The sequence below is a fragment of the Microcaecilia unicolor genome, chromosome 5, assembly GCF_901765095.1.
Source record: "Microcaecilia unicolor chromosome 5, aMicUni1.1, whole genome shotgun sequence".
In the NCBI taxonomy this organism is placed as follows: Eukaryota; Metazoa; Chordata; class Amphibia; order Gymnophiona; family Siphonopidae; genus Microcaecilia; species Microcaecilia unicolor.
In genome coordinates this window covers 326,233,179-326,256,506 of record NC_044035.1, presented here as the reverse complement: position 1 = coordinate 326,256,506, position 23,328 = coordinate 326,233,179, and the positions used below count along the sequence as shown (strand labels likewise).

The 23,328-nt window shown below is 42.1% G+C and overlaps 1 protein-coding gene across 5 annotated transcripts in view; it reads left to right on the top strand.

The window, feature by feature from the left end:
* The first annotated feature begins 3,990 nt into the window (after window positions 1-3,990).
* Window positions 3,991-23,328, top strand: part of PDP2 (pyruvate dehyrogenase phosphatase catalytic subunit 2) — a 30,751-nt gene continuing 11,413 nt past the window's right edge. The window contains exons 1-2 of one of the 5 annotated variants that reach the window (XM_030204467.1): window positions 3,991-4,265; window positions 12,449-14,125. In XM_030204467.1, the coding sequence (XP_030060327.1) occupies window positions 12,512-14,119 (1,608 nt within the window). In that variant the 5' untranslated portion in view covers window positions 3,991-4,265; window positions 12,449-12,511 and the 3' untranslated portion in view covers window positions 14,120-14,125. Of the gene's footprint in view, window positions 4,266-4,333; window positions 4,389-6,882; window positions 6,970-12,448; window positions 15,015-23,328 lie in introns of those variants that run through there. The other 4 variants (XM_030204468.1, XM_030204466.1, XM_030204470.1 and 1 more) reach the window with 4 other exon arrangements.

Here is a 23,328-nt window from a genome sequence, read left to right as displayed (position 1 = left end):
TGTTTCCTGCATCCGGCATAGATTCCATTGTAGTAATCTGCATGGGCGAGGCCCATGGATTGGACTAGTGTGTGGAATATGTCTTTCGGGAAGTAATATTTTATGCATTTCAATTTCCACATGGTTTGGAACATTTTCTTTGTTGTGGTTGAGATTTAGTTGTCGAAAGATAGGTTACGGTCCATGGTGACTCCTAGGATTTTTAGGTTGTCAGATATTAGTAGGAATGTGCCCGTGGTGTCGATATTTGGGTAGCGTTCGGTATTGTGTTGTGATGTGAGAATCAGGCAGTGTGCTTTTTCTTTGTTCAGTCTGAGCTTCAACGATGATGCTCAGGATTCCATTATATTTATGCCATCCGCTATCCTAGATGCAATTTCTGTCAGGACGTTTTGGAACAGGATGTAGATGGACACGTCATCAGCGTATATGAGGGGGTTAAAGTCCTTGTTTGGATAGTGTTCGGGCCAAGGGGGCCATCATTAAGTTGAATAGCATTGGTGAAAGCGGTGAGCCCTGGGTGACCCCATATTCCGCTCTCCATGGGGGGGGGGGGGGGGGGCGGAGAGGGATGGTTGTCTTGATTCGATAGAATCTTGTAGTCAAGAAGCCTAGTAGCCAGTTGAGTATCTTCCCTCCAATGCCAATTTTATCAAGGATTCTTTTTAGGATTTGATGGTCGACCATGTCAAATATGCTCGACATGTCGAATTGTAGAAGTATGTTTTTCCATTTGCAATTTCCATTTTGAGGTTGGCCAGTATTGTAATCAATACTGTTTCGGTGCTGTGATAGGGTCTGAAGCCTGATTAGGAGTCATGTAGTATAAAAAATGTGTTTATGTACTTGGTTAATTGGGTGGCCACTATTCCTTCCATTATTTTAGTCGTTATAGGTGTGGATGCGACTGGCCTGTAGTTTGACATGTCACTTACGTTTTTCTTGGTGTCTTTTGGGATTGGTATAAGCAGTATGTTTGCTTTTGTCTGTGGGAAACGGCTTTCTTGAAACATACAGTTCAGATGAGAGGTAGCTGGTCAATGAATCGGTCTGGGACTACTTTTAGTGTGTAGTTAGGGCATGTGTCTAGCATGCAGTAAGCAGAGGAGAATTTCATTAATGCTTGCGTTACTGACAGAATCCCAAATAGTAGCAAAATTCATGCTACTGATCCCAGGGACAGGAGTGGCTTTTTCTATGTCTATCTCAATAGCAGACTTTTCCTCCAGAAAATGTTATAATTGCATGCTTTTTTAGTCACTCCTTCCAGTCCAGTTGGAATCTGCCCCATATCACTCATTGCTATTTTCCTATTTCTGACTTGTGTGTGTGTGTGGGGGGGGGGGGGGGGGGGGGTGAAAGAGACAAACTGTGGGAACCATAGCCTTTCATTCAAGGTCACCAGGGTCTTCTCCTACCCCCACCCACATTGATTCAATGTCCCCCTTCCTTCCTTGTCCAGCTATTGCTGGAACACAGTCTTCTAAATTGCACTATAGCCAAGACCCTTACCTAGGATCAGTTATTGCTGTCTCTGGCGCTCTCCTCATCTCCTGTTAACCTAATTTAGGTGACATACAGCAAGAATAAGCCAAAAACACAGGTTATAAACAATTGCAGCAATAAAAATATTCAAATAAAAGTATAGATATGGCATAGTATGCTTCTTACAGAGCTTCCAAGGGAGACATTTTGGCCCATCCTGGATTTCTGCCACCCTCATCCTGGTGCATTATGGGACCTGCAGCGCTAATTTCAATGGACAGAATCATGGACTACAAATACTTCACTGCTTTGGCATGTAAGTTGAAAACCAGGCCCAGCCAAAAAGTTTCCCTCCTGGAATGGGTAACTTGGCAGCTCTGTACTTAAACTGTCAACACAATATGCAATAAAACAAAGCTAAAGGATATGGCTGAAGTACAGATGTATGGGATGGGGGGAGGGCACAGAGCAAGCTGGAAATGTATCGTGGGAAGCAGGTGAGCAAGTATCCCACAAGGGGTGAGGGGTATGTGCCGGGGTGGAAGAGGCAGAGGAAGATGGAAACGTGTGGAAGAAAAGTGGGAATGGGGGAAAAAGAGCTGAGGTATGATTTGGTGGTAGGGGGGAGGTGTTGAAAGAGAACTGGAGATGTGAGCCTGGGGTGGGGGGAAGAGTTTGGGGACAAAGAGAAAATTAATTCTTGCTGGGAGTTAGGAAAAGAGAACTGGGAGAAAGGAGGGGAGGCAGACTAGGCTGAGAAGTCGTAACTGTGGACGGACGAGATAACAGGGGAGCAGAGAAAGACCAGCATGGCCCATCTAGAATGTCACACGACAGAAAGAGGGTCAACGTACACAGCACAAACCACAGAAAAAGAGAACAAAGGGCTATCAAGACTAGGATAAAAAAATCCTTTATTGGGGTTTTTTTGTTTGGCGCCATTGTGAAGATGCCAACGTGCAGCATGATGTGTTTGAGAGTTTGGTTTCCAATTGATCGTGTTGATGTATTTCATTCTGAATTTTAAAGTTCTGCTTTTGATTGACCTCTGATGCAAGAAACATGGCTCATGCTGGGTCTCATAATAAAGGATCTTTTATCCCACTCTTGATGGCCCTTTGTGCTGTTTTTCTGCCATCTAGAATGTCAATAAGGTGGCTAGAATGCAACAGCCATTTCATGCAGGTTATCCTCCTCCTTTGTTTATACGGAGATGCCCACCCTGGAGAAAGAGTAGATAAGGCTAGGGAGGGGTGGGGGATCAAGCTAAGTAAGCAGCTCAAGCTAAGTTGGATGGCGAGAGAGAAAGTGTGGGAGGTGCAACCTGTGGAGAGTGAGATTGCTGGGGAGGATCAAGGTTGAGGCTGGAAAAAGGTGTGGGGTGTGGGGGGCTCAGACATTATGATTGCATAATTCTGCACAAAAAAATTAGAAAGTATATAAAATTTTGCTGAATGTTCAAATATTGTGCACAGAATTTAACTTTGTTTTAGTAGTTTATTTCTTTAGGAATATGGAACTTGCCTGATTCTCTCCATACTACATTGATTCATCCACACCTCCAGGGCCAGCCTATAGTAGGCAAGACTGTGCATCAGACTGGTCACTGCATCTCAAAAAAGATATAGTGGAATTAGAAAAGGTGCAGAGAAGGGTGATGAAAATGATAAAGGGGATGGGACAACTTCCCTATGAGGAAAGGCTAAAGCGGCTAGGGCTCTTCAGCTTGGAGAAAAGGCAGCTGAGGGGAGATATAATAGAGGTCTATAAAATAACGAGTGGAGTTGAACGGGTAGATGTGAAGCGTTTGTTCACGCTTTCCAAAAATACTAGGACTAGGGGGCATGTGATGAATCTACAATGTAGTAAATTTAAAATGAATCAGAGAAAATTTTTCTTCACTCAACATGTAATTAAATTCTGGAATTTGTTGCCAGAGAATGTGGTAAAGGCGGTTAGCTTAGCAGGGTTTTAAAAAGGTTTGGACAGCTTCCTAAAGGAAAAGTCCATAGACCGTTATTAAGTGGACTTGGGGAAAATCCACTATTTCTGGGATAAGCTGTATAAAATGTTTTGTACATTTTTGGGATCTTGCCAGGTATCTGTGACCGGGATTGGTCACTGTTGGAAAGAAGAAGTGGTACTGGTAGGGATCACGATCGTGGAGACTAATCATTAAAATCTCAGAGATCTGAAAAATGGGAACATTATGAAGCAGGAATGGATGCTGGCAGACTCCTATCCAAAGAAAACAACATCTGCAACCCATAGCCATCCAACCGACAGGAGAAGACAGTAAACTAGAGACCAGTGAGTCCATGACTTTTTTTTTTTTTCCAATTTGTTTTCGACCTCCTCCTACCACGTCGCGCACCTTTTTTTTCCCCAGAAAATGACAGTCAGTCAGCAAGGAAGGAGTTAATAAGAAGGCGTGCGAAACCGGACGTTCCCCGTTTTTAACAGGATGTGACGTTTCTGATGCGCATGCGCAGATCAAGGCTACTACGCACGCTCACACTCGGCGGGTCCTCCTTCCCCTTACAGCTGTAGTAAGACGGTAGGAGGGTGGGAGCAGCGGTTAGTCGTCCGTGTAAGGTTTTACACACACAGAACCCAGACGACGACAAGAGCGGACTCATTTGCTTAGAAACGTGCTGCTCACTTGGCGACGCTGCTCCGCTAATTTCGTACGTATCCGTGCGCGTGCGGTATCACTTCTGCTCAGCAGCAGCTGCTTTACACAGCCCAGTGCCAGTGGAGAGTGGCAGGAAGCTGATCAGGTCAGGGGCGCTTCCATGTATCGTGCATAGGTTTGGTTGCTTTTCTGTAGTTGGTTCATTTTTATGGTGTATACTCGCTTCTTAGTCCTGGCAGGGCTGACCCAAAGTTATGTAATGTCCTAGGTAAGCCTTGAGTTATGCACCCTCCCTTCCTCCTCCTCCCAGACGTGCCCTCGTAGTCCAGCGTCTGCTCTTCTCTCCCACCCCTACCTCTTCCTTTTTTCCCTTTTCTTGTTGCCATCATTCTATTACCGCACTCTAAAATGTATACTAGGCCATTGGCTACTTGTGTGAATTATAAACTTATTTTATTTATTTAATTGCATTTGTATCCCACATTTTCCCACCTATTTGCAGGCTCAATGTGGCTTATATAGTTTTGTTAACATTGTCATTTCAGGATATCAGGTACAATTAGTAATGTGTAGCGATTAAGTAAGGGAAGGGAGTGATTAGGGTAGTTATAGAAGGTGGGCGTTCATAATTGGGTTGGTGAGGTGGCTCAGTGAGGCTATAGGTTCTCATTGTAGGCCTTGTTGAAGAAAAATGTCTTCAGAGATTTTCGAAAGATAGTTGCTTCGTTGATTGCTTTTAAGTCTGTAGGTAATGCATTCCATAACTTACAATCATCTGGCCACCCACTCTTCTACAAGCTTCTGGTCAGAAGTAATGGGGTGGAACTACGGAAAGGCCTGTTGCTCTACTCTTCTGTCGCCCCACCTCCACTGAAAGCTTCCACGCTAGGCGGATGTCAGGGACTCACTGCAAACTTGCTAGAGCAGAGCTGTCTTGACATTGAGGAGTACAGAGACATGCAGGATTTTCTCCTGAACTTAGGGTGGGGGAGAAGGAGGAAGGGGTGAGTCTGCTAGCCCTCTAGGGCTAGCACCATGGTTAATGCTTGTTGGAAAGCTCTTTAACAAAACTGGTTCTTTTTCTATCCTGTTTACATTTTATATTATTAATGTTATTGGTTCCCTATTCTTGTACATTTAAGTTTAGATAAGTGCAAGATCTGAAATTGAAGTGTAAAGAGAGAGCATGCAACTGCTCAGGTCCCCGTTACTTTTCAGAATTGTACTTTAAAATGCCATACAGTAGTCATTCAGTTAACAAAAGCATTAAAATTTATTGTCCTTGAAAGGAGAATGTGATGGATGTTGCATAAAGTTTGGTATGAGCAGTGCATTGTTTTAAAGGTTTACGCCGCTCTAGGTATACTTGATGAGATTTGTGCCGTATTCATGTACAAGAATGTGATTGTATGCCTTGAACTTTATAAAGGGACTTTGGCTGTTAAATTTTTAGCCTGCATTTGAGTTTACTGGTTAAAAGCAGTGTGATATTTCAGAGATAAATTTCACTTATAGGTAACACTAATATAATACTGTACTACTATGACAAAATTGAATCTACAAGGTATTTTAGGGAATATACAGCCAGGAGATTGCTGGCTGCTTGTTTTGTTAATTGGCTTGTTAAAAGTGCAGATTTAGCAAGTTTTTGAAGGGGAAATGAATTTTGATATCTCTGCCATATGCAATCTGTGTATTTTCATTTTAGCAGGAAAGAAGAGTCTTGTGGGGAAGGTAGCAATGGGCAACACAGCCTTGTTTCCTGACAAGGATGCTAAGGAATCCATGTTTTGCTTGGAATGGAAAAGATATCTAAGAACAGGAAGATAGTTATTACCGTGTAATACTGATATAATTTTCACTTTTTTGTGTGTTTGTGTGCGCGTGTTTGGGGTGGGGGTGAGGAGTTATTTGGTAAATTTTCCCTTGCAAAGCTACCTGGGAATTTTCTCACTGTTATATATTCCTTTCCAACTTTTCTGTCTAGTCACTGCAGCAACAGCCCCCAGCCTCCCCCCCCCCAGTCCTCCCAGAACATGCACCAGGGTTCCTTCCAAGAACCCTGAAATCAGAGGCCCTAAATCCAGCTTCTGGTGTCTTCATTATGCATTGGTTATAATGTTTCTGTCTTCCTCGAGCTATGAATGCTGCGCACAGGAGCAGAGGATCTGACATGGAAATGTAAACCAGGTTGTCCACATGGAAGTGTGCAGTTTTTTTTTTTAGGTAGAAAAAAGTAAAGTGATTTTACTGCACCCAGGAAAGCATAGTTTTGCTTGCCTGATTTCCTTAGAATGTGTTCCTTTTTCCTTACCTCACTTTAGTCATCAAATTTCTTTAGTTGGGTTTTCCTAGTACTTATGCAACTTGGCAAACAGCCATCAGTATTAGGAAATATTCTATCATATGATATTGCATTGCAGTGGGGTTAGTCCTTCATCTGACATGCCTTTTATAAGTATACCTTACAGAAGCCTTTTGATTTTCGGGGTGCTTTTACAAGTGTATAAAGTCTGAAGGAGGCCCCCTGTTGCTTGCAGGTAATACAGAAAGGTAACAAGGGCCGACACCAAGGGATAGTGGTTCCCTGAGCCAACTTGCTTTGGCGGTGCCCCTCCCCCAAATGCATCACTTCTGGTGCTCCTCCCTTCCCTCCCCCCATCACAGGTTCAGCATCTTTCCCACCCCCACACACTGGTCCAGTCTCTCTCACCCTCTCCTTTGTCATCCTTGCAGGTCCGGTACAGCTCCCTCCTTCCAAGGGGCTGGCCAAAGATAGCCTGTCATACTACTGCTGCTGTCACCGGCGACCAGTGTAAACTTCACAGTACCGCTGGGGAGTGAGAGAGGTGAGAGAGCAGTGCTGGACCCATGGGGAAGGGGAGAGACTGGATTGGAAGGGGGGGGGGGGGGGGAAGAAAAGGCTTAACTTGTAGACCAGATGAAGTCAGAGGCATGGTGTGTTGGCATCCTAAACTGCCTGTGCCCTGGGTTAAGCCAGGTTTGAAGCTAGCGCTACAACAGCACAGAAATTGTTGCACTTTATTTAGGGGCTCTTTTACTAAAGTTTAGCATGTGCTCACGGACATTAGCATGCACTAAGTAAGAAGCTCATTATATACCTATGGGCTTCTTAGAATTTAGCGTGTGCTAATTCTGTTAGTGCATGCTGCTAAGCTTTAGTAAAAGGGCCCCTTGGTGAAGTGATCAAATTGCGGATGACCCAACATTAGACTTGTTTTGGTTGTCATTTCACATTAAACCTTGTGATGTGGTCATGACCAGGAAAAAATGGCCTTAATTTACAAGTGAAATGATGAATTTGCCGATGACACAAAATTATTCAAAGTTGTTAAATCGCATGCATCTAAGCAGACAGATTCCAATGTGGATAAGCGCAAAATGATACATATAGTGAACAACCCACCCCCACCCAAGCCATAGCCGCTAGGCTTCACATCAGGAGTCACTGCCTAGGAGTGTTGCCAAAAAACTCTGAAGAAAAATCCAAAGCCATCATTTTATAAGTAGATGGTCAGCTGGTCTTAAATTTTAAATTGAGGATTATTAGAGTTGGAAGGATGAGGAGAAAGAAAATGGTGTATAGGAAATCTGCCTTGATTATGTCACTGGGCACTAAATCTTTTTTTTTTTTTTAAAGTATGATTAGTGAGTAGACTGAGAACAGGAACATTCTGGGGAATACTGATCTTATCCGAGGAATTTACTTAGTGCTTCAGACTGTGCAGATGTTTTGGCATAAGCTTGTAATAGACAAAATCTCCTGCACTATGATTTTTTGCAATGCTCTTATCTACATTATATCCATTTCTTACCCAACTTACCCCCCCCTTTTTTTTTCACAAAGGTAATGCCGACACAGCCTATTCAAAGTGAACGGGCTGTGTCTGCATTGCCACACAGCTTTTCTAAAAGGAGGGGGCATTAGAGAAAAAAAGAATTATTCATATGTATCATACATATATGATGAAATAATTATTAGGTGTGCTACATCATTTTCCAACCCTGTCCTAGAGGTATGTCTTACCACATTGGTTTTCAGGAGGACCAAAATTAATATGAGTAAGCTATGACTGTGTATATTCAAGAACTATTCACTGTATGTATCCTGAAAACCAGACTTATTTTATTTTAGTTTGAAAAATGTATAATCTGCCTTAGTGATGGGAATCCATACAAAATAACAGATGAAATGAATGACATTGTAAAATAACATAACACAATCTGGTGAGCTGTTCGAAAAGGACTGGATTGGGAAACACTTTTCAGTTTTTGAGAGGGAGGAGCAGTTATTTTTGCTCTATTGTTTGTATTTTGTGTTTTTTTTTTGGGGGGGGGGAGGAGGAGGGGAATAAGAGAAATAGATTTTTTTTTCCTGTTTACTTGCCTCATCCTCTTCGTCTCCTTTTTTTTTTTTTTTCCTTCTGTCTCCAGCCTCATTCTTTACTTTTACCTTCCTTCATTCTTTCTCTCTCACGTCTCCCTGTAGTTTTTGGGGTTCTTTTTAGCCTGCAGCCACCTCTGTTCCCAGTGGCACCACTTTGAGCCCATGGCCTGCCTTTATGTACCAAGCCCACAGACCACCTTTCGTGCCTCTACTGGTAGTGTAGTCTATCCATGGTCTGCCTCTGTTGATGCAAGAAACTTCACTTTTGGCTGCTTGTTCTGCTGGCCTCCTAGACACAGTTTTAACATCCTTGTGTTGTAATTTGGTTTCTGTATGGCACAGCTGTCAGTCTGCTATACTCTAGGGATGTCCAGTGGGTCATTATTGAATCTCCTGAATGTGTCCACAATGCTGCCTCACCTTCTAGCTTAGTTTAGGTTCCTCTTTTCATGTACTTAACTGTTTGTGGCAGGGACCGGTGCTGGATGGGCGCTTCAGCTGGCTCAGTCACTTACCTCCATGGTGGACTTTGCTACTAGTTGCCATCCCTGTCGCTCTGCTGCTGCTTTCTGCAAGCTAATGAAAGCTTACTGTTGCTGTCGAGGCTGTTGTCCTGTCACCAGTGGTGCAGTTAGCAGCATCAGCACAGTTCCACACCTTGCTCTGGCCACAAATTAGTGAAAGTGATGTAGCAGGGACTGGACCCTGTTGTGCTGCACTACCCTTTGCATGAAATATTCATCACTGCTGGCCCATCCATTTCTGCAAATGGTGACAAGTTCCCCAGTCGCTGTAAATTAAATAATTCTGACCTGGGAGGAAGAGGGGAGTAGAGAGCGCCAAGGGTGGTGACATTGAGGGCGGTGGTATATGTTGAGTGCTTGCCTGAGGTTGCAGGAGATGGGGATACGTAATGGTGCTAGTTGTGAGAAGGCTATTTTAAGTATGCTGACCTAGTGGAATGGGGACTCTGGGGATGCTGGCCTGGAGGAGGAGATGGAAAAGATGACACCAAGGGTGCTGGCCTGAGGGAAGGGAGGTGAGAAAAGGAGGTGGGGGGGGGGGGTGCTAGCCTACACAAAGGGAGCAGGAAAAGGGGACACTAGAGGGTGGGAGATGGAAATAGGTATTGTGCAGATCTTGGAATAGATTACGAAGCACGCATGAGTTAAGTGTGTCTTTTTTTTTTCTGCATATTTGTGTCTAGTTTTGTTGTTACTTATTCTGTATTTGAGGGTTTGTGTTCTGCATAGATTCTGTAAATGGTGCCGAAACAAAATGCTAAGCACTATTGTATAAACAGTGCTCTGAGTTGGGTGCCTTTTATAGAATAGTGCTTAGAACCGGGATTCGTACCCAATTTTGGGCGTGAGGACTTAACATCAATTGAAACATGTTGTAAATCCTCAAGCCTAAATTAAGCACAGATCTTAGAACCGGGATTCGTACCCAATTTTGGACGTGAGGACTTACATCAATTGAAACATATTGTAAATCCTCAAGCCTAAATTAAGCACAGATCTATCATATTCTATAATACTGTGCGTAAAATTCTCTGAATGCCTTTGATCGCCCATGCCCCTCCCATACACCCTTTTCGGATCCGTGTGGAAACTTTTTGTGCACATCTTTATAGAATCCTGGCTAGGAAGATTAGAGTGTAAATTCTAAATGCCGATTAGTGCCAATAATTGTTAGCATGCACCCAAATTTTTATGCACAGTTTAGAGCGCCATATATAGAATTTGGGGGAGTATAGCATATAGTTTCTGTGCTGGGATCTTTAATATTTTGGTGTATTTATATATTTTGGATTTTGCTCACACCTTTTTCAGTTTTATTTTCCCAATAAGAGATGTATGTATATGATTGGTGAATAGTGGACACAGGAGTGGAAGAAGCCAACCACGATCTTCAAGATGATCAGAGCAGTAATTTATTGATCCAAAGATGACAAACTAAACCCGACACGGGTCGTGTTTCAGCACCCAAGCCTTCGTCAGGGGTTTTGTTAAGCCAATGGAATATGCATAAGAATGAGTATGAAACAAATCAACTTATATTGGAGCTCACTCATGCTTGACCACTAAAAATACACAAAAAGCCTCACCTTTTCAATCACTGGCTTTAAAAAAAAAACCTTCATTATTTTAATTCAGATATCTTCTCCTTTTATAAATTTTTATCTTGTATGGTTTTTGCATTTTCATAAAATATATATGTTAAGTGAAATAGGCATAGAAAATTTAAAACATGATTAGTAAACGAATGGGAGCATGAAATCTGGAAAAATAAATGTAAACTAGTAGAGAGAGAAATAAAAACAGAAGTACGTCCAGATGCTGCAAGAGAGAGAAAAGACTATAAATTGTCAATGGCCAAAGAAAAAAAGCCATGAACTTAACATAGTTACTTTCAGACAGAAGTTAAGAGGGCAGTGAATTCCATAGGACCAGGGCCATATAGCAAAAAGATGATTGGCGTGCAAGTTTAGAATCTGGGGCAGTTTTGTGTCATTTAGAGAGAGGAACTAATATCTGGAGGGTAGGGGACTGAAATGGTTTCTACATCTAGACGCAGAAAGAATTCATGAGAATAAATTTCCATGTGCTAGAGCCAAAGAATCCCTAAGCAGCTTTTCCCTTTGCACTTCTTTTTGTCTGTAGGTCCACACACTAGATTGCATGGCAATTCTGTGGCATATGCTTTATGGAATAAAAGCTCATAAGTAATTTAGCTGCTATAGATAGCAATAGCTATATGCTTTGCAGAAAGACATTACACATTCCATAGCCTACCCTGGAGAAGAAAAACAGAAGGGGATTTTCACATGCATGTTGGGCTTTATAGCCTGCATTTCCTGGAAGCCGAAGGAGCCGCTTCACTCACTTGGGCTGATGCTCAAAACCAAACGCGGGTGCTAGAGGCGATTAGCAGCAGACTAGCATTCTGCGCTCACTAATGTTGGCGCTCAGAGGCTCTAATATGGGAGACAACGTGTGCGCAAAGAGCGCAAATAGCATGCTAATGCAGTTAAACAGATGTTAATGAGGTCATTTCCTATTCCCTCCCAATGCTCAGAGCACAGCGCACAAAACAAAGCCACATTACCACTGGAAAAAAAATAATACCATATCAGAGCAGGTGTTAGGGTGTTTAAAGAGAGAATTTCTCATGATTCTTTCTTTAAAATCTACTGTTTTTTAAAAATATTATTTGGAAGGAGAATTATGCCCCTAAAGTGCTGATAGCGAGAGACAAATGTGCTTGAGTCAGAGCAAACCCAAAAGTGAAAGCACACATTGGCTCCTATTTCCTGCATTTAAATATAAGCCTTCCAAGTAAAAATAAAATAAAATAAAATTGAAAAGCTTATATTTAAAGGCACAGGAAACAGATGCCAGTGTGTGCTTCAGTTTTGGGTTTGCCAGGCACCTGCACACAGGAGCTGAGCTTACTGTTTTATCCTTCTGGGCATGCACCAAGCACCTTCCCCTACCCTTGCATTCCCTTTTACATAATTTGAATACCATTTCCTTTCCTTGTTATCCTAGAAGGGAGGGGAGTGACTGGGCAAGTCACTTAACCCTCCGTTGCCCCAGCTACAAAATAATGTGTAAACTGCTTTGATTGTAACCATAGAAAGGTGGCATATTAAATCACATCTCCTTTCCCCTTTCCTTAGAGTGCCTTGCGGAGGAGGGAAAGGAGAGAAACTGTGTGTGTGTAGGGGGGGAGGTTTGGGGGCGAATGTTTGTTTTATGTACAGCAGCAATCAGATAGTCTTGATGTATGTTGCCCCAGTAGTAAATTATACTAGACGGCAGAACGTTTTTTTTTTTTTAATACATGAGGTTTTAAGCTTGAAAATTCATGGCTTTATTTCTGTGAACTAATGGAACCCATTTTCTTTCTTGTAGGTTTACGTCTTCTGTGCAAGTGAAGGAGCAGCCAATAACGAATCAGTGTTTTGAATTCTTACAATGTCAAGTACTGTTTCTTGTCAGATTTTAAGCTCTGCAAGACGTGGTTTTTTTATACTGCAAGTGAGGAGATGTTGGTACTCCAGATATATTACAGTTCAAAACAAGGCAAAATGGAAAAGGAGGTTTTCCAGGACACCATTTACACAAGGTCTGCTGGAGTATGCGGGCACAGAAAATATTCTCCCTAGAAAAACATTTTTTAGACACATCTCTACAGAGGAAGATTTCCATTTTCAGTTGGCCCCATCACATATAAACGATATCTTGAGGGCTAATGAGCAATGCTACAAAATTCAAGAATTTGATGGAAGGAATGCCAGTTCAGTTTTGAAATTTGAAAGTAATCAGCTAGCAGCAAATGCACCAAATGAAGACCGTCGAAGTGCAGCTACGTGTTTACAGACCAAAGGATTGCTCTTTGGTATCTTTGATGGCCATGCAGGACATACCTGTGCACAGTCACTAAGCGAAAGGCTCTTCTATTACATTGCCGTTTCTCTAATGTCTCAGCAAATGTTAGAAGAGCTTGAGTTTGCTATGGAACATATGAAACCTGTTCCACCAGTTCTGCAGTGGCACAAACACCAAAATGATTACACCTATAGAGAAGTAGCTTCACTCTATGTAGACCACCTCAGAGTTTATTGGCAGGAACTTATAGAGCTTGACAACGAAGTGGGACTGAGCGTGGAGGATGCTCTGACTTATTCATTCAAGAGACTAGATTCCGATATCTCGCTTGAAGGGCAAGTCCCCATGAAAAACGACTTGGTTAGAAATCTTGCCCTTCAGGTTGCGTTCTCAGGGGCAACTGCTTGTGTCGCCCACATTGACAACGTTCACTTACATGTAGCCAATGCTGGGGACTGCAGAGCAATCTTAGGGGTTCAGGATAAAGATGGAACATGGTCTTCCCTCCCTCTCACTCAAGACCACAATTCCCTTAATGAAATGGAACTTTTAAGGTTACGGCAAGAGCACCCCAAATCGGAAGAGCAAACTGTAGTAATGGATAATAGACTTCTGGGAATTTTGATGCCTGTTAGAGCATTTGGAGACGTCCGCTTCAAATGGAGTAAGGAGCTGCAACAAAGTGTCTTGGAAAATGCTTGTGATGTTGAGGCTTTGAATATTTATCAGTATGCCCCTCAGAATTACCATACACCTCCATATTTAACTGCTGAGCCTGAGATAAGGTATCATAGGTTACGGCCTCAAGATAAATTTCTTGTTATTGCCTCTGATGGGTTATGGGATATGTTGGATAATGAAGAAGTCATTAGACTTTTGGCAGAACACCTTTCAGGGGTTAATTTAGAGGTGCCGGAACCAGAACTGACTAATGAGAGGCGAAGCCTAGGCTACATGCAGAATCTGCTGCTCAAGAGAAGGGCAAGAGGGGTGCAGTCCTACGACCAGAATGGAGCCACCCATCTGATAAGGCATGCTGTGGGCAATAATGAATATGGTGTAATAGAACAAGAGAAACTTTCTGCGATGTTGAGTTTGCCCGATGACTTGGCGAGAATGTACAGAGATGACATCACGATCACCGTGGTTTACTTTAATTCTAGTAACATTGAAATGTATGGTAAAGAAAAGTAATGGCTGGTGAGTTGTTGGATATCTGGCAAAAGTCAACTTCCAGGTCAAGTACCAGAGTGTTCAGCAACTGTATGAATATGGAATTAAAATCTTCCCTTTTAAACAATAGTCAACAGCACTGGGGAGCTTGCCCTTAGTTTCCTGTGAGTAGAATAATATACTGCAAATGCCATTCAGCTGCTCAAATATTGAGCAGAAATTGGCCAATTTAATTTATTGGAGTGATCAGTATTCAAATTGCATTGTGGTAGCAGTATTGGAAGAGTGGTACTGTGAAGACACTTCTTCCATCTTTTATAACTTGCTGATACCAGAAGATGGGGCAATGTATCAAATGCTCCCAGGAAAAACCGAGTTAATGTTGCACTAGCATTTTACCTACTCAGAATACTAATCTGTTTTTATTGATTAGAGGCGAGCAGGGTGGTTCTTATTTATTTATTGTTTTTGGCATGGGAGGGAATATTTGATACTTGTTCCCCAGTATTTGATTGCAGTGCTGCTGTATGGAGCTCTGCTTAAGCTGTAGATCATAGATGATGGACAGATCAATGTAGCATGTGACACTCAGGGCCAGATGCACTAAACGAGACATTAACGAGCAAATAGTAAACCCTGGCATGCAGTAAAGACTTTTTTCCAACGACGGTAGCAGCTAACCAAAACGGAATGCAGATGAGCAAATTGTGCAGAAACCTTATTGTGAATAGATGCACTAATTTTTTCCGATTGCCTTAATGCTGGAAAATCTAACGAGAGGTCTGTACCTCTCGTTGGGGCTGCGTGGGATTGAAAAACTGCTACAAAAGTAACAAAAACAAAAAATCGGGGCAAAAAAAAGTCAAAGTGCTCGTCGGGGATGCCCTGCATCAAAAAAGACGTCCATTTTGGCCGACTCCCCCCCCCCCCCCCCCCCCCCCCCCCGAAGACACTGCGCCGCTCACCCCCTCCAATGCGGCAGTGCAGTTGAGGACACCCATCAAAAAAAAAAAAAGGTCCATTTTGGCCGTCATTCCCCCCCCCCCCCCCCCCCCCCCGAAGACACTGCGCCACTTACCCCTTCCGATGCGGCTCAGTGCAGTTGAGGACGGCCATAAAAAACATCCATTTTGGCCGTCATTCCCCCCCCCCCCCCCAAAGACGCCGCGCCGCTCACCCCCTCCGATGTGGCTCAGTGCAGTTGATGCGCTGTGATTGGCTCAGATACTTCCAGGTCTCAGCTGAGTGAAGCACAGCTAAAAATGACGTTTTTATTATTGCGAGGGCGGGGGGGGGGGGGAATGATGGCCAAAATGGACGGGTTTTTTTGATAGGCGTCCTCAACTGAACTGAGCGCATCGGAGGGGGGTGAGCGGTGCGGTGTCTTCAGGGGTGGGGGTGACGGCCAAAATGGTGGGCATCCTCAATTGCACTGCTGCATCGGAGGGGGTGAGCGGCGTCTTCGGGCGGCACAGGGAGGCGTATTTGGCATGCGCAGAGCAGTCAGCATAACGCTTGGCTGCTCTGTGCATTCTCGACCGGCCGATTGGCCGAGTGTTTAATGATGGAATAGAAAATGCAAGTGAGCTACGAGCAGCTCATTTGCATTCCTATTCCTTGATTCATGCCCGTTCCTTACCGATTTGCTAAGGGAATCCGTAAGGGAAGGGTTCTAAAGATTGTTTAGTGCGTCTAGGCCTCAGCTAGAAAAAGTACCGTAAAATTAGGAAAGCATGAAGTGGTTACTGCCCAAGGCTCAGGTGTGCATGCAGCTTGTTCTGCATTCACAGTGAAAAGAAAACCTTGGTTAATGATCAGTATGGAGCAGAAATGCAGAGCAAAGGGCCATTGAAATATCCTGAAGTTCAATGGAATGAAATAGTTAATTAAGCAGTGAGCTACAGCAGACACCAAAGGCTAGATTAAAGGGTTAATGCTACCCTGTTAACCATATGCTAAATACTTCTGGTAAATTGCATGCCTTCAATCTAGCCATTAAAGGGAACCCAGACAAGAATAGGAGGAGCAGGTGTGGCCTGAGAGCACAGAAGGACTGGGAATACAAGTTAATGTGCAGGTGGCTGTCTGCTGAGCTTTGTTTACATTTAAAAGTGAAATGTACCTTTTTGGCAGGGAGAGATTATATTTAAAGCACTTGGTTATAAATAGGCCTGGTCATGCCTTGGTTGACACTGTAAATTTAACAGCCTTAATGCTACGTCAGTTTACAGATAACCTACAAGAGGAAGTAGAGATCTTTTAAAAAATGCCTTTTTTAAGTGAATTACAGTGGCTCACAGGATGTTGTGTTGAAGGGGAAAAATACACAGTGTGCACTTTAAATTAGTTTACATTCTGTCTTTACAGATTTTACTGTAGTAGAGTAGTTTAATCAGCTTTTTTTGTTATATATAAATTCCAGGATATAAAGGTTAACATTCTTTTGTATTGGAATATATCATTTTAACACCAACAGATTATTAAAAAATAGAAAGAAATGGTAGCCAAGGAGAATTTAAATTAGTGTTAGAAATGAGAAATTTAAGGTTGGAACTTTAGGAGAAATGCCTTTGTTTCTGGGGTGGAGTGGAATTGTTTCAGTGTGTCTCTTGAACTGTTAGGAAGAACCCGTCCATGAAGGGTGCAGGAGAGAGATTGTGATCAATCTTTGGTTGGAAATTTAAAAAAAAAAAAAAAAGTGAAACATTCCTTTTAATGTTTAAGTACAGGCCTCGACTAGTAAACACTGTCCAGGTCTTAAGCAAGAGCAGACATTGCAAGTGCACTCAGCAAAGCTCAATTGAGGAGGAAGCAGTTTTTGATAACAGAAAGAAGAAAAAAAAAGTTTTTCCACTTGTTAAGGAGGGTGAGGTCAATGTACTTGCTAAAACTTTCCTTCCTGCTTGACTTTTTGATCCATGAGTTTCCAGAGTCAGAACATTGGCCTTGTCTGGTGGACTGCTTTAAAAAGAACACAGAGAGAGAGAGATGGGTGGGTGGGTGTGAGAAGAGAACAGACACAGGGAGGGATGAGAAAATGGGCAGAGATACACAGGAGACAGGAAGGAAGGGAAAAGAAGAGTAGCGAGACAGCTTTAAGGTGTTCAGCTTTTGAGAACACATCCATTTGTGCCAATACAACCAGCTTGAGGGTCAGCAGTTTCTGACTACATGACATTGATCATGAAGGACTTTGAACAGGCTGGCCGTCCTGGCAAAGTCAAATAATAATCAGAAGTGTGGTGTCGGTGGAAGGCCCCTGCCACAACGTCTAGTGCTGCCCACTCCTTCCTCCCCCCCACACTCATAGAGTGCTCCCTGCTGCACCTGCCAGGAGTATGCCTGGAGCAAGGTCGATCCTTGTCCTGCAGTACGTCATCTGCATTGGGGTCCTAGGTGATGGTGCATGTTGTGGGTGAGGGTAATGATGGTGGGAGGAACAGCATATTTATGCCATTTGATATACGGCCATATGGAGAAGGGGGCCCTATCTCATTGTAAAATCGTTTGCACAATAGTAGCGCATATTCTGGCAAAAAAATTAGAGGGAACATGGGTGAAGGAGGACTTACAGACACAAGGAAGGTAAAGAGAAGAGCAGACATATACATGGAAAAAGGTCACAAAGGCAAATGTCTTTTTTTTTTTTTTTTTTGTGAGAAAAAATTGCTAGATCAAAACGTCAATAAAATAACAGGCCCTGGTCCTTGATTTGCATAAGATGGAATAAGTATGAGGAGGCAAGCAGCATGGGACTGAGTGGCTTGCTTGGGACTGACGAGAGAGAGCCCATGGAGTAGGTAGCAGCTGAAAGAGAAATTTTGTGGTTGGGACAAGGAGATGACCAGTGCCAGATAAGGGTTTGCGTGAGAAGGAGATGGAATGAGTAACTCTGTATTAGATCCTTGAGGTGGGGAAGCTGTACTTATTACGTGTTTTAGGACTTGAGCACTGGGAGGGCTGGTCTGCTTTTCAGTCCTTTACAGTCTTTGGGAACAAGGAATGCTTTGTGTCTCTGCCAGGTTTGTAAGACTGCCTTTTGAGGAGCAGATAAAATTGGAACAAAGTGGCTAAAGATTTTCTTTTTCATTATATTTTTATTCCTTTCACACACGAAGTTAGCCACATTTTTGTCAAAGTGATCCCGATGCCATTGAACTTCTGATGACTGCCCCGTAGTATCGCCACAGAAGTGGATGTACATTTGATTATATGACTTGCAGTGAAAAGAGATTTCTGCTGTTTTTTTTTTTTTTTTTCTTTTTTAAAGATGTTTCTTTTTTGGAGTGGGATTATTTTAATGTTTGTAATGTTTGGTTGTATGCAGAGAGCTGTAGGAGTAGGGCAGGCAACTGCTTCAGGTCTGGTTCAATGGAGGATATTTTTCCTGGGAGACAGAATGGGACAGGATACTTGAATAAAATTTCTGAAGAAAAACGTGTCTAAAGAATGTAAAAGTCAGATGCTACTAACAGATAATATGAATGGAATTATCTGTTTGCATTATAATTTCTATTGAGATTAAGGCCTGATGTTAGCAGAACAGGCTCTTTGTCTAACCATTTAATGGAGAAGAATTATGATCATGTTAAAATGACTTTCAGTTGGTATGAAAATAAAAATCTTCTGAATGAATATTTTTCTTGTCAGTCTGTAGCTACTTATAATGCCTAACGGTTAGAGCAATGGGCTGAGAACCAGGGAAGCCATTGTTCGAATCCTGCTTCTGTCACTGCCACTCCCTTTTATCTCTCATTGCCTCAGGTAGCGACTTAAATTATAAGCTCTTTGGTGAAGGGACCTATTGCACTAGTGAATATGTCCAGGATACAGTGCTGCATAAGTCCAGTAGTGATATCAAAATACATATAGTGATATCAAATTTAAGCTAGTTTTTTTTCCACATTGGATATCCAAAGGGACAAGAGTTTGCTACTTATTTCAGGCATTCCAGAGTGGCCCTTTTATAGGTTGGGAATGACGTGCCATGAATGGACGTCAGAGCTTCTTATCATATAGTTTATTCTGCTTAATCTCTGATTCCAATCCAGACCGAATTTCAGATCAACCCAGGTCTAAATAACAAGATTTGCCCTATAAATCTGACTCAGTCTTTATCAGTTTTGGTTTGCTATTTTCTTCAGTTTTAATGTTCCTGTAGAAAACACTCCAGTGGGACACATGATGGTGGTCACGCAAAGGGCCTGAACTGGCCTAGATTTTAAAGTTGTGAGCACCAGCTGTTGACTCAACTGTAACTACTGATCCTTAATGTCTCATAAGCATTTATAATTCAAATATATATATTTTTTTAAATGCATACGCTTATTCATATTGAAAGTAGAGGAGTGTGGTAGCCGTGTTAGTCCACTCTTAAGGTTATCAATAGAAATCAAACAAAATAAAACATGGAAAAGAAAATAAGATGATATCTTTTTTTATTGGACATAACTTAATACATTTCTTGATTAGCTTTCGAAGGTTGCCCTTCGTCAGATCGGAAATAAGCAAATGTGCTAGCTGACAGTGTATATAAGTGAAAACATTCAAGCATTACTATGACAGTCTGACAGGGTGGGAGGATGGGGGTGGGTAGGAAGTATGCATGGGGACATCAAAGCATATCATTGATATTCTAACAGGATGGGTGTGGATAGGTGAGGGGAGGGTGATCAACAGAGACATACAGCTTTATGGTTTATAATGGGCTAGGAACCCCAGATCCTTGTTAAGCCCTTTCTGTTGGGTGTTAAAATATTCAGTCATTCTGACTTCAAAGGTCTTACATTCTTGTATGGTTTTAAAGTTACCTTTCAGGATTCTCACTGTGAAGTCACTGGTACAGTGTCCTGGTCCTGTAAAATGCTGACCAACAGGTGTGGGAACCCTACTGGCACCAGTATTGAAAGGAAATCTTTTGTTGATTCACTCCATGGTTGCATTGGTTTTATTTTATTCTATTTAATTTATAACCTTCCTAACAAGTTCATGTTCAAGGTGGGAAATATTATGCACATTCAGACTAAAGCGACAGGCTGCTACATTAAAACAATCATCCTCCTTATTTCTCTGTCAAGTGATACAAATTCTTACATCATCCCTGAGAAGGGATGAGCAAGCTGATGTTGAAGTTTTTAAGGGCTTACACTAGAAAGTACAAAGAGTAATAGCTAAAGAAGGTTTGTACAGGGGTGTGGGGTTAATTGGACATAGGGAAAGGGCACATTTCTAAAATTTAGCTAGAAAGGTGTCTTTGGTAGTGATGCTAGAACCACAAACTTGGTCTGGTGTTCAGATGATACAGTTTGAACAGGTAACCCTGCTTTCCACCATTCTTACGTTGGCTGTTCTTGTTCGTTTGTTCAAATTTTTGATATACCAACTGGGCTGATGTACAGATTACAGCAGTGTACATAAAACAACAAAATAAAGAGAAGAACTCCAGTTTAAAATAGGAAAGGACCAGATATACTAAGGTAAACAAAACACACAACGTTATATTACGGGTAATTGGGAAACACACTACGGTGCTCAGAGCAACAATGTCCCCTCGTAAGCCAAGGCACATAAATGTGTCTTCAGCAAGGTTTTAAATTTTGCAAAGGTCTCTTCAGAGCGTATAAGTTGGGGAAAAAGTCATTCCACGGTCTGGGAGCTAGGTAGAAAAAGGCTGGTTGTCGAGTGGATTCATAATGAACTTTCTTAAGGGTTGGAAGCACCAAACAACGAGACAATGGATTTGAGAGCACAGGTTGGGTGTATATGGAATAGTTATGGATGATAGAGAAGATGATGGGCCACGTTCTACAGCAGGGGTCCATGGAGCTAATTTTTTCTGGGTTGAGAGCGTTTTCCTACCCATGGCTGAATCTGGTTTGCAGACAAAGTTTTTACTTGAGTGCAGCAGCCACTAAGGCTGGGAGTGTCCCCGGGCTCCAACAGCCTATGCAGTTTGAAGTGTTTGAAGAAGCTGTTTCTACAGTCTGCATGAGACTGCTGTTTATGCTTACTCCTAGGGGCTGATGCTCGGAAGTCATCAATAGCAGCGTGCATTTATAGCCGCAACTGAACTTGCTGACCGAGGAATAGTGATTGATGCTGAAAGGAATTTGCATGCGAATGAGATGTGCGGAAAGTCTGCATGAAGTTCAGTAGGGAGAGCACCTAGCACATGCGCAGAACAGTCTCAGTAAATGTTGATGTTCTGCGCATGCCCAGGCCAGAAGAATGGGAGGCAGGGGGTGAGGGGCAAATGAGTACATTAGATGTTCTCCATTATACAGGAAAAAAGATGGAAAAAATTTTAAAAAATACACAAAACAAAAACGGAACCTGACTTGAATGGTAACTGCTCTTTGGACCCTGCTGTAAAAGTGGGCGTCATGCGTACATTCATGGACGATTCTTGTTGGTTATTTTTTTTTCTTTGGTTGTCTTTTTATTGTTTTCTTGGTTTTTTTTTTTTTTTAAATTGTATTTTGTGTTTGGCAACTAGAACACTTTTCTTTTTTTTTTTTTGAGGTTACATTATCGTTCCATGTGGAACACATGCATATGATACACACACATGAAAAATGTGATATAATTAAATCATGCAGACCACCGAGAAGCTGCCCTTTCACATGCAACGCCACCTCAGACCTGCTGGAAAATTTTGAACGCTGGTAGGCGCTCTCTTCTGTGCATTGCATGGAAAGGTCTGTGCATCTCACGGAATGCTCATTTTAATACTAATGAGCTCATTTGAATAAAAGCAGTACCAAAACTCTTTGAGCATTAGGTGCACAATAGCATACTTGTAAAACCATCTGAAACGGTCAAAACGGAAGGTTACAAGCCCAGTAAACTTGGGAGTGTCCTTCCACCCTTTTTTGCTTTTCCTTGCAGCAATCTAAAATCCAGCCACAAGATGTCACTGTTTCCTTGCAGCAATCTAAAATCCAGCCACAAGAAGGAAAGAGGAAAGGCTGTAGAATGATGTCTAAAGCAGAGGATGGCAGATCAGAGGTCTGCTGAGCTAAGGGTATGCCCACCCACATTCACCTTTTGGAGGGCTGCCTCTTGTTTACAATTCCTTTCTTATTTTGTGGAGGTTTTTATGTTCTCCAATTTTTTTCTGCGAGGCAGGGGTCAGAGTATGTGCAGAGATAAATCCATTTTGTTAGTGACTTATAAAATGTTTTATTGACAGATTAAATGGTGTGTAACAATTGTACTTTATTTGCTCAGAAAATGCTTTCTGCCTTTTAGACAGAGATTCCAATGTATTGTAATACTTGAGAACTGGGGGCTTGGGCCTTTGTTGTAGCCATTGCTTTATGGGTTTGGCCATATGATTTGCTCGTGTGATTTAAAAAAAAATAATAGATTAAAGAAAAGAAAAATAACTGGGAGCTGCTGGGCCTACCATAACTGATACGATAGGACCTTGGTAGGAGAAATGTTTAGATGGAGAAGAGTAACAATCTACTCATGAAGATATAACAGCAGGTTGTGTAGGACTTGAAGCACAGAATGCAGAGGGACAGTTAAGTGTTTGAAAGCTAAAAATTGTAGTTGTAATGCTGGGATTTTTAACCTCTTTTCAAGTGATAGCACACCAGCCTTTTTCAGTGCCCCTTTCCTACCTCCCACTCCCCCTTGTTAATTTTGTCACAATTGTGGGACTGTGAGGTTAACACGCTTTGAGTACAGGATATGAACTTAGAAGCTTATCTTCCTCATGTAATACCAAAATGTACTTTTTTTTTTTTTTTTTACCATATATGCATGCACCTAAATGTAATACCATCTGAAATTCAGTACCGGAAATGGTGAGTGCCATCACGGCATAATGTAAGCCACATTGAGGCTGCAAATAGGTGGGAAAATGTGGGATTCAAATGCTACAAATAAAATAAAATAATAATTAGCATGTGCTTGATTTGTTTTTTAGCCACATACCCATGTAAAAACAAATAGGGGGTGTTGCATGCAATCATATATGCAGTGTGGCACAGAATCAGTTCAGCAGCTGCTGCAGGAAATGTGGAGTTTTTATAATCAATTTCCTCAGAGCTTCTGCTGTACCACTTCTGTCTACCACTTCGAGAGCTGCAGGCTAAAAGCCAAGTTCTATCATTAGCATTAACTGTTGAGAAGTATTCTCATTTAATTGTTGTTGTTTTCAGGACCATGATTAGAATAACTCAAATTCATTTTGCATCTCCTGAGTAAGTATGTAAACAGGC